Here is a 12,295-nt window from a genome sequence, read left to right on the forward strand (position 1 = left end):
TGACAGCATTTAGTGACTCCCAACAAAATTTACAAATAATTTCAAACCTTTCCGAAAAATTTTTCCATGGGGGCACCCACCATACAATGATGAAAGGAAAATAGTTTATGGCTTTCTAGATTTTCGCTGTTCAGGTAATAGAACTTCATCTGCGGGCACGTCGTTTTACTCTGTTACTTTTTTACTGCTAACTCTATTCGCAACAGATTTTGCAAACAGTATCCATATATACCACTGAATACACCTGTAAAATTATATCTTTATGGAACACATACTTCGATTGATATGATGTCATGAGCATTGAAACGCGTGAAAAACTAGCTTTTCTTGAAACAGACGGTAAGTCTTACCCATACTACACTCATCCAGTGTTTGATAATTGGAGTACTTGACGACCTCCAACAAAACTTAAATATAATATAAAACCTTTTTTGCACTCACTTGTGAAGTAATCAGACATTGAAGCTGTTTCACACACGAGGGTTCGATTCTTTGATAAATTGGGATAAGGATTGATTCCGTCTATGTCCTTCCAACGGGGAAAGAACGATGTGTAAAGTCTGTAACATTTATTTCAGAATTATCAGTATGAAATGGTCGTGTGGCATTTATTGGCCGGGATATCACCTTCGGGGTTCGGCTGCCGTATTGCAAGTCTTTTTAGTTGACGCCACTTCGGCGACTTGCGTGCCAATGATTCGGACACACAACATCCAGTCCCATGCCGGGAATCGAACCCGGGCCCCTTGCGTGGTAGGCCGTAACGCTGCCGCTGCGCTACGGAGGCGGACAGTTACCAATATAAGAGAGATCGACAAAAGTGAAGCATATCAAATAAATGGAAGGCTTTTCAGCTGCCAGGCAAGAAATTCAAGATTCTTTTCCTCTAATGTAATACCGTTCGAAATTCAAAACACAGAGCAGAAACAATAGTACCCGTCACTGACAGACATTAATCTTTTTTATTGTTGCGCTTGAGGACACACGTGTCGTTCGTTTTCGAGTGAATATCAGGTTTTGTTTTACATATTCGTCTCATAGCCATTCTACTATGTAATGATCGGTACTTTCACTTAACTCTTCCGTAGGCACATTTCAGCGAAGTTAATTCCATGGTGTCGTATTACACGGGAGTGTTGCAGACTGTCTTTAATATTCGATAATTTTAGTTTTGTGATTTAAGACCAAAAACTATCGTGATAAGTATCCTTCCCATTGCCATTTCGTGAGCTATTATGAGCTGTCACTACACAAGCTTCGGGATTGCCTTGATGACACCGAACTTCTGTAGAAGTTGTCTCAATATGTGCCGGATTTGAATATCAGCAGCAAGCCACAATAGTACTCTATAATACAAGTGGTCGTCTAGCTGGTCCGTAAAGCCCACTTATGGACGTTCCAGGTTTCATGGTGGGCAGAAGGAATTTGGGGATTAAACAAATTTTAATTAGATTTTCATAAAATTTTGACGTTAGGTATTTGGTAAGTAATGCTTTAACTTGCTGCAGTTCTGCTTTATAAATTTCGCAACATAAAGTAACTTTCTTACTTTATAAGCGGCCATTACTGTAGAACTGGCGGGCAGTTAGAAAATTTTACTGCCAACAGAGATACAAAAGTGAGCGGTAGGCAAAAAAGCTTGACTGCCACTGATATGTATTGCATAAAAGAAGCAATGTGCGCCCACTTCACAAGCGACAACAATATTACCTCACAACTAGCAGGACTGATTATTGTAGCAGTATTTGTTCACCTGGTACTACCACATGATGTCAGGCACATCAGCAGATGGTAAGACATTAATTTTGTTGTGAGTATAATTCCCATATCTCTTTAAAAAATACGTTGGTGGTCAGCAAACTTCCCACTGGCGTTAAAAATAACGTTATTTGGTGGGACGTATCCCTCCTAAGGCCCCTAAAATGCAAACTAGACGTTAGCGACAATCAAAAGCTATATTTCACAACAAACACAAACGACTGCTGGTACGATAAGACGAATTCCTATCATCGCAGTAAAGAAATACAGTTGGTGGTAAGTATACTTACCGTTCCTTGCGAAGCGTTTAACCCATAACTTCCGAGGTGTGGTGTCTCAGACGACGAGTAGAATTTTCGAAATCGAACCTCAACGGCCAATTCTGTGTGAATGCTTCTATACCCCTCCTTAAACCGCCAACCCTCCTATCTTTTACTGTCAGTTGTATTATCACGGTCTTCGTTTGTTGTTCACTCGTGCTGTTGACACGCGTTGGAGTTTTCTAAACCGCGCCTCGTGAATTATGCACCTGTTTTCCTCAGTATAGTACAAAATGTGTTCGCAGGGATCCGTCAATTTTAGCGATACTAAGTTTGATGTAATGGTTAGTCGGTGAATGGAGGTAGACGTCAACGATAAAGATCAAGAAGCAGACGAAAACGACGATCATTCAGAGGAAGAACTTAAGGACCATGTCGATGGGCACCATCCCGTATCTCCAAAGAAATACTTACAAGTGTTAGTTCAAATTAAATGTGCCCTAAGTCGTAGTAAAGCGAAACGTAAATTCTAGAACAGAATGTCAGTTTTTCAGAATTTCTTTTTGTATCTGTTGAGTTCAGTTTCATGTGCAAGTTTGAAACCTAGAATTTAAATTGTGTGATAATTTACTTGCTACTGAGATACTGTAATTTTTCAGAATGTAAAATCAGTTCTCTTAACAGTTCGTTTATGTGTACTCTTTAAATATCTGATGTGAATTTGCCTGATAAAAATTCAAATACTGCTGTCTTTATTCAGTCCATTAAAATCAACGAGGTGTGATTAAACAACACTTAATTAATTGTAAAAATAAATGTTATATAACTTAAGTTAAAATTTTCAAATGATTTGTGCTTTAAATCTCAGTTGAAACATAGGGGTTCCAGAGACTGCACCTCGTAATATGCACTGCAGAAAACTGACCTCATGAGTTAAGGGTTAAAATTAACTTTGAACGACTTTGTGTTGGCGAAATCTGTTTTCTAACTTCCACGAAGTGGCAACACTAAATGAAACATTCTTAACCCGAGCTATGGAATCGGATTCGCAATCGGAGGGATGGTGGTTCAGATCCCTGTTCGGCCAACCGGATTCTGTGATTTCCCTGGTGCTTACGGGAAATGCCCGTGTGGTTCCTTTGAAAATGACACGGGCAATTTCCTTCCCCAACCCGAATTTGGCCTCCATCTGTAGGTCTATACTGACTCCGTCAACGCCACGTTAGACGCTAACTTTCGCTCATTTAAATCTTCTGGAAAGCACAAAGCCGTGCTACTTGCGATGCGCTGCCCTCTTTCGCCGTAGTCGGCGCTGGCTGCTGGCTAGCGACTTAGTCACTGGCCTTCGAGAAGGACAAGTTGCGAGGGATAACGGGACCCGGTGAGTGGGGGAGGGGAGGAGAAATCCTTCTGCGAGCACGCCTCTTCCGCAGGTATGCAGTGTCGGAAAGTGGGTGACTGCAGCTGCTGCTACGTTAGCCGCCTGCGTTATATGTCATAGTTCTCATTATGAAAATCTGCTACCGGGTAGGGGCAACGGAGTGTATTCTTGTATTTATCGGCCTCCTCTTATTATCCGATTCCTGCGAAGGTAAGGCCAAAAGCACGATACCATGTGTTACTTATATTCTACCTGGACCGTACCTTTGCAATAGGAGGACGAATGAAGACGACAAATATGGGAAAGGAATAAGATTTTCTACGCGGATGGAACACTCATGCTGCACACTGTTCACAGACAGTTAGGAAGTAAAGTGACACCAGAGGGTGACGTGAATTATTTGCCTGTGGTCTTAAATAAAAAGCGAGAGTAAACTCCCTGAGAGTAGTGGTGATGTGGGTCTCATATCCCGTAACTCATTTAAAGCGCTCGACAATCGAGCACGTTGTGATTGAAGATCATCTCACAACTTTTATTTATTTATTAATTTTTTTGTTCCGCGTGGAAACTCTTTTCTGCTGCTGGTATCAAAAATCAGATCTGAAATAAACGATTCAACCCCCAACTAAAAATAGGCATAAGATCAAAGATGAGAACGAGTAGTCAGGAAAATACCTCAGTTATTCGTATTTGCGCTAATGACATTAAGATTTCAAAAGCTCCATCTAACAGATATTTTTGAGAAGCAGTTTTTTTTATTTATTTGGTCCTGTTGATTACATATTATACAGCCAGTATACAAGTAATATAGGCCAAGTCAATACATCTCCAGAAAGTAAAATGAAGAAGAAATATCCGTGGAAATTACACAATTTTTTGATGTAACAATTGTTACTGAACAATTAACTTCAAATTACATCTGCTGTGATTACAGTTGTAACATATAGTAACTATTTGGGGTTTCTGCTTGTTACATTCTGCATATAACAAATGAATTAAGTATACCAGCAAGTAAATTTTAAACAAAATTTTCTGAGTTTGTTTTGTTTTGGATTGAGTGCTATACTGGTAAATCCGATTTCAATCACAAATTTTTGGCATCAAAATTTAATCTATTTGCATATGAGACAGAAAATAAATGGCAGCTACTGTAACTGTTGTTTAAGCAGTATCTAATTCTAGTTCTTCATCTCAATTAATTAATTTGAAGCTACAGTTCTCAAAATGCCAAACGTAATTTTAAGAACTACAGGCTCATACATTTTACGTGATAAAAGTGTGGTATATGGTAGATGGGCACATCACATTGTCATAGGAAACTGACATTACATAGTGGAAGTAGCTTTCTTTGCTCTAGAGAACAAGCAATGAGATTAGGGACTTTTGAGTTTATACTTCCTATTGTAGTGTGAAAGTCTTATGTTTGTCACTGATCTTAATTAAATGCATACCAATGTAGTCACCAGTCGACATTGACTATACACGGAAATAATTTTGCAGATATGACTTTTATTCTCAGAATGAAAGAAGAAACTGTTTTAAGGAAGGAGAATGTATTGAGCAGTCTGTGATAAAACTGTAGGATTTTGCACTAACATAAAATTATTTCAATTGCTATATCAGTTTTTTATTTGTGAAAGTTTATTTTTTTCATTACAGATATTACCATTCATCAGTCTTCATTCATTTGTTGCCCTTACAGTATTCAACATTCTTTATGGGTAATATTTTCTGTTTCCGTGATTGTGTGCTCTCTGTTATTAATATAACCCCTCTTTACATTTTGTTATATATTTGCATTGCTTTTTAGTTGTGTTGTTGTTCTGGTCTTCATTTTGAAGTCTGGTGTAATGCAACATCCCATGTTGTTCCATCCTGTACAAGCATCTTAATCTCAGCATAACTGTTGTGACCCACCACTTGGATTCTGGTTATTGTAGTCAAATCTTGGACCCCTCTCCCAATTTTTTTCTCCCAGTACTTCCCTCCATTATCAAGTTTTTTATTTGTCAATTCTGGATGACGTATCCTGTCCACCAATCAGTATTTTTAGTCAAAAATTTCATTTCTTCCCAATTTCATTCATCCTCTCCTTATTAATTAGCCAAGCTACTTATCTTATCCTTAGCATTCTTCTGTAGCATCACATTTCTAAAGATTCTGTTCTCCAATGAAAAATCCAGGATGAAGTGTAACAGTATTATGAAAAGGATAGTTGCTACTCACCATATAGTGGAGATGCTGAGTCACAGACAGGCACAACAAAAAGACTGTCAGAAAGTGGGCTCTCAAACAACTGGAATAGTTAGAAGTAGACAATATACACACATATACTCATGCAAACACAACTCACCTTTTGACCATGGTGTTTACTGTTCACATTTCACTTCCATATCTTCCAGTTTTCAGAAAGGCTTCCTAACATTTCAATTTATATTAAATTTTAACATAATACTCTGTTTCAGAAATCCTTTTCATGCTAATGCTAGTTCACATTTTTATTCTCCTTGTTGTAGTCACCATAAGTTATAACAAAACTCACTGACTAATTTCATAATCCCATTTCCTAATCAAATTTCCTCAGAATCCATTTATTTGATTTGATTACATCACATTACCCTAGTTTTATTTTTGTTGGCAGTCACCTTATACCTTCTTTTGAAAAAACTATCCTTTCTGAATTACGATGTCATTGGCAAATCTCAAAGTTTTTGTTTCACCTCTCTGAACTTTTAAATCCTTTTCAGAATTTCTTCTTGGTTCCCTTCACAGCTTGCTCATTATACCAGTTGAGAAATATTGGAAATAGGCTGCAATCCTGTCTCACTGGATTAAAGTGCCGTTGACTCTTGTATATAAGGAGGCCAAAGAACAGAGCTGCAATATTATGGACCAGTATCATTAACATTGGTGTGCTGCAGTATTCTTGGGCATATTTGAAGTTCAAGTACAAAAAATTTCCTTTAGACAGAAAAGCTTTTGTCCATAAATCAGGATGTATTTAAAAAGCATCAGTTGTACGAACTCTGCTTGCCCTTCTCGCACACCACAGGCGAAGGGCAACAGGCTGATTCCATATTCCTAGATTACCAGAAAGCATTTGACACAGTGCCTCATTGCAGACTTTTAACAAAAGTACTAGTATATGGAACAAATTCCCAGCTGTGTGAGTGGCCCAAACACTTCTGAAGTAATAGAGCCCAGTATGTTATTCTGGATGGTGTGTGTTCATCAGAGACAAGCATCAGAAGTGCCCCAGGGATGTGTGGTAGCACAGCTCTTGTTTATAGACGTAAATGATCTGAGGGATAGCATCAGCAGCAATCTGTGACTTGTGCTGATGACTCTGTAGTGTAAGCCAAAGTGTCAACATTGGGTGACTTAGACAGAATTTCTATTTGATGTGACGAATAGAAAATTGGTCGAAATGTAGAAAAATGTAAGTTAATGCAAATGAAGTAGGAGAGACGTTCCTGCAATGTTTGGAAACAATATTAGTGGTTGCTATTTGACAGTCATGTTGATTAAATACCTAGACATAACATAGCGAAGTGAAAAGAAATGGAACAAGAACATAAGGTCAGTAATATGGAAGATGAAGAGAGAACTTTGGTGTATTGGGAGAATTTTACGAAACTGTAGCTGATCTATGAAGGAGACTGCATAAAGAACGCTAGTGCAACCCATTCTTTAGTACTACATGAATGTTTACAATCCCCACCAGGTCAGATGAAAGGAAAACATCATAGCTATTCAGAGGCATGGTGCTTTATTTGTTATCACCTGCAAGTGTTACAGAGATGCTTTATGAACTCAGTTGGGAATCCCTAGAGAGAAGACAATATTCTTTTTGGAAAAGACTATTGTAAAAATTTAGAGCACCTACATTTGGAACTGACTCCAGAACAATTCTTCTGCTGTCAACATACATTTTGCATAAGGTCTGCAAAGACAAGCTAAGAGAAATGGGGGCTCATATGGAGGCATATAGGCAGGTGTTTTCCTGTCACTACATTTGCAGGTGGAGCAGGGGTGGGAATGATTGGCAGTGGTACAAGTTACCCTCCAACATGCACCATATAGTGGTTTGCAGACTATGACTGTAGGTATAGATATATTCCATATCATCTTCATCAACTTACTCTGCAGTTTTTCATTATATTGTCTTCAAATGTCGGGAAATATTGTACAGTTTAAAATTTGATTTTGAAATCTCTGTCTCACCATTATATAATCAATCTAAAACATTTCAGAATCTCCAGCTCTCTTTCATGGTGTTTCTTAAATCAAGTACAGGGCATTTATAAATGAATGGTGTGGTTTTAAAAATTAATACTGAATCAGTTTATTACTTTTTACCGGCAAACCTAACAGCATAAGCAGCAGCAAATGCCTGAGTTTTTGATGCATTAATCACAATCCTTCATTATGTGTAGCCTTGGTCGGACAACAAACATCTACACAGTAATCAAATTCTTCCCACACTCGATGTAGCATGTCCTTTGTGACAGTCTGTAGTCAAGTTTTATCTGATCGCACACTTCCTCGAGGGAAACAGGTATTGCAACACACAAAACCAGTATTTCACAAATCCCTGCAGAAAGAAATCGCAGGGTATTAAATCTGGTGAATGAGGTGACCCGGGGAAAAGGCTGATGTCTGTTTTTGCAGCACATCTATTCAGCTTTGGTGAAGAATACAATTAAGAAACTCTTGTACATCCCAGAAAATGGGATGGAGAACTGTCCAGTGTCAAAATATAATCGCCATAACTGGAGTTTGGATGGGGTAACAACCAGGTTTCTAACATCTCTAGAAATGAATTACCCGCGCACTTTCTTGTGTGACACCATACAGAACATATTTACTTTCGGACAGTCAGATTGACGCTTTATCAGTGTATAAGGTTTCTCGCATCCCCAGATACGGACATTATGTGTGTTCACCTTGCCACTTACATGGAAAGTGCCTTCACTGCAAGGGATGAGTCTTTTTACTAAATCACTGTCCTCCATTTTTAACTGAAGCTCTTCACAGAAGTCATCCCTGTTAGTGTAAGGGCCTGTAATAATCTCTCTTTGTACCGTTTAAAACATAGCCACTCACGCAACACCTTCCACACCATAATCTTTGGCATAACCAATTCCCTCCTTGCTTAACTAAGTGACTTGTGAGGACTTCGGTGAAACACCACAAGCTGTCTTTCAGTGTTTGCATCAGACACAAGGATTCAGCCAGGACTGTTCCCCATACAAAGGCATCTGGTTTCCACCAACTGTTGGAACCACCTATCTATGTTATCCTTGTGTGGTGGGTCTTTCATAAACTGTGCACAAAACTCATGCTGCACCGTAACCATAGATCTGGGCACCTCAAAGCAGAGCTCACAGAAAGCCTTTTCCTGTTGCGGTGCCTTCTTGGAAACAGATGCTACACCTGTGCAATAAGAATGGCAAGCAAACAGTGGGCAGCAAAACAAAATTTGGACAGTTGCTTATGCTGTAGGTTTTGCCCATATGAAGTGATAAATTGATTTATTATTAATTTTTAAAACTGCAACATTCGTTTATAGACATCATGTATTAGCAGTGATTAAATTGTTTGATCTGTGGAGCTAGTAGGCATGTAACTTGTGCTACTGTTGTAGGTGTTGGTTTTGTGCCTTGATGGCTATAATGCATTCACTGTGCTCGTCATAGTGACTTGCTTGTACTGCTATTTTCTTATTCATTATTAGACCTGGGTCTACTCTTGCATTACCCTTATTTGATTTTATCTTGATAATCCTGTGCTCACCTGACCTGAAACCCTATTCTTCCTACCATCACACTTCACTAATTACCACTGTATCTATCTTTTCTGTATCCTTTTCTCTTTTTAAATTCTATAATATGATAAAGATATCTGACAGCCACACTCTGGCCCACAGAACACCTGATTTGATTTTCCTGATGACAAGTCTTGTGTAGATCTTGCCAGAAGATCAAAATGGGGGACTGTTTTATGCAAGAGGATGACAACATAATTAAACGATACAGTAGAACTGCATTTCATTAGGAAATGTGACTGTAGTTCTTTTAGTAAGTTGGTTAATGTTACAAGCCCAGATCAATCATTTAGATTGTGCTGCTTGCAAGTACTAAAGAGGCTGCTGCCCCTGTTCAGGAACCATAGGTTGAGATGTGACCTCACCACAGATAACCTTCTGATGTGGTAGCAGGTATGGTGGCGTTGTCTGCATTGTTGAGCCACACGAGCCACCTCACTGTGGCAGATCCACGGCTCTTGGGGTTCTGTTAAGTTAGTAGTGATAAATTCTGTTGGTGATGAATGATAACTATTTATTATTTTTATGCAGCAGTTTTTTCATTCATTCAGACATTACTTTCCATAAAGCCCAACGTGAGGGAGCTCCTGCAGAGTCAAATTATACAGTAAAATCCTAAAGTCATTAGTGCATGCTCCTGCTGCAAAGTATACTAACAACATGTGATTACTGCTGATCTACTCTCTCAGATAATAATGTGAAATGTGATTACTATATACACAGAAGTGCCAAAGAAACTGGTATAGGCATGCATATTCAAATACAGAGATATGTAAACAGACAGAATAAGGCGCTGTGGTCAGCAGCAACTATATAAGACAACTAGTGTCTGGTACAGTTGTTAAATCTGTTACTGGTGCTAAAAAGGCAGGTTATCAAGATTTAAGTGAGTTTGAACAAGATGTTATAGTTGGCGCACAAGTGGTGGGACATAGCATCTCCAAGGTAGTGATGAAGTGGAGGTTTTCCTGTATGACCTTTTCCATGAGTGTACCAGAAATATCAGGAATCCGGTAAAACATCAAATCTCCGACATTGCTGCAACCAGAGCAAGAGCCTGCAAGAATGGGACCAATGACGGCTGAAGAGGATCGTTCAGTGCGACAGAAATGCAACTCTTTTGCAGACTGCTGCAGATTTCAATGCTGGGCCATCAACAAGTGTCAGTGTGCAAACCATCCAATGAAACCTCATCAGTGTAGGTTATCAGAGCAGAAGGCCCACTCATGCACTCTTGATGACTGTATGACACAAAGCTTTACATCTCACCTCGGCCCATCAACACTGACAATGGACTTTTGATGACTGGAAACATGTTGCCTGATCGGATGAGTCTCATTTCAAATTGTATGAAGCAGAAGAACATGTACGGGTATGGAGAAAACCTCATGAATCCATGGATCCTGCATGTCACCAGGGGACTGTTCAAGCTGGTGGAGGCTCTGTAATGGTGTGGGGCATGTGCAGCTGAAGGGATATGGGATGCCTGATATGTCTAGATATAACTCTGGCAGGTGACACATACGTAAGCATCGTGTCTAATTACTTGCATCCATTCATGTCCATTGTGCCTTCTGACAGACTTGGGCAATTCCAGCAGGACAATGTGACACCCCACACATCCAGAATTGCTACAAAGCAGCTCCAGGAACACTTTTCTGAGTTTAAACACCTTCGCTGGCCACCAAGTTCCCCAGACATGAACATTATTGAGCATATCTGGGATGCCTTGCAATGTGCTGTTCACAAGAGATCTCCACCCTCTCACACTCTTATGGATTTATGGACAGCCCTGCAGGACTCATGGTGCCAATTCCCTCCAGCACTACTTCAGACATTAATCAAGTACATGCCACGTCGTGTTGCAGCACTTCTGTGTGCTCGCGGGGGCCCCACACGATATTAGGCAGGTGCACCAGTTTCTTTGGCTCTTCATTGTAAGTGTATATGTGTTAGCAGAAAAGGCTATTTAAAAATTTAACAGCTCCATCTATTATATTAGTCAGGTGCTGTTCTTACCTGATACATAAAACAAAGCATTTACATTACGATGGATACTGTCAGCTATCTATACAGACGTACTGACAGTGTGTGATAGAAACATTAGACTTACACAGACTGTATGGTACATCCCCAGGTCCAAATATTGTGATAAATTGTAGAAGGAGTGGGTGTTGAGCTTGCTTTCACTCATTTTTGGATATCTGGAAATTTTCAGTATACTGCTGGGTGTCTACTGTAATTTATTGCAGCCTTTTGCACCAAGACATAAAAATCCATCCAGAACCCTTGATTTGAACACAGTCATGGGCACTGCACAATTTATCCTAAATTCACTCTTGTTATTAGCCTCAATTACCATTACGGAATATATGTATTGACACCTATGTGCAAGGACCCCTAGGTCCTAAGGAGTTTTCTCTAAGATATCTAGTTATCAGCTTTCACAAAATATTCTAACTGCATGCTTCTTTAGAATAAATACAGTTTTGACCTTAGCTGCATTGCCCCAGAAGATTATGCCAAATGACGGTGTTGAGTAGAAGTATGCTAATACTCCTCTCTGCAGGTCAGCACATCGAGAGATACTTGTAGTACAATACCTATAATAACATTATGAATTAAGACAGAGTGCTACTCACAACATAGAGAAGGCAGACAGGCACAATGAAAAGACTGCTGAACATTTAAGCTTTCATAACAAAAAGTCTTTGCTCAGAAATAGAAAACAAACACACATTCACAGAAGCACAACTTTCATACACACATGGCCACTGTCTTGGCCAATGTGGCCTTACTGCTGTGAGCTGTGCTTGTGAGAATGTGTGTTTTGTTTTCTATTTCTGAGCAAAGACTTTTTGGTCTGAAAGCTTAAAGGTTCAGCAGTCTTTTCAGTGTGCTTGTCTGTGACTCACTAATTGACTCCTCTTTGTGGTGAGTAGCAATCTATCCTTTTCATATTATTGTTTTTATTCTATCCTGGACATTTCCTAACAGCTGTATGAGGCATCTGGTATCAAAATGGAACAAGTCACTGAAGGCATATTTTTCAGTATGAATGAAAAACCT

The 12,295-nt window shown here is 39.3% G+C and overlaps 1 protein-coding gene across 1 annotated transcript in view; it reads left to right on the forward strand.

Annotated features, from left to right (window-relative positions):
- The first annotated feature begins 3,436 nt into the window (after positions 1-3,436).
- The window catches only part of LOC126473584 (uncharacterized), a 53,257-nt gene continuing 44,398 nt past the window's right edge, over positions 3,437-12,295 (forward strand). Inside the window, exon 1 of the mRNA XM_050100730.1 lies at positions 3,437-3,609. Coding sequence (XP_049956687.1) covers positions 3,528-3,609 — 82 coding nt within the window. The 5' untranslated portion in view covers positions 3,437-3,527. The remainder of the gene's footprint in view (positions 3,610-12,295) is intronic.

The sequence above is a fragment of the Schistocerca serialis genome, chromosome 4 (assembly GCF_023864345.2).
Source record: "Schistocerca serialis cubense isolate TAMUIC-IGC-003099 chromosome 4, iqSchSeri2.2, whole genome shotgun sequence".
Taxonomy (NCBI): Eukaryota; Metazoa; Arthropoda; class Insecta; order Orthoptera; family Acrididae; genus Schistocerca; species Schistocerca serialis.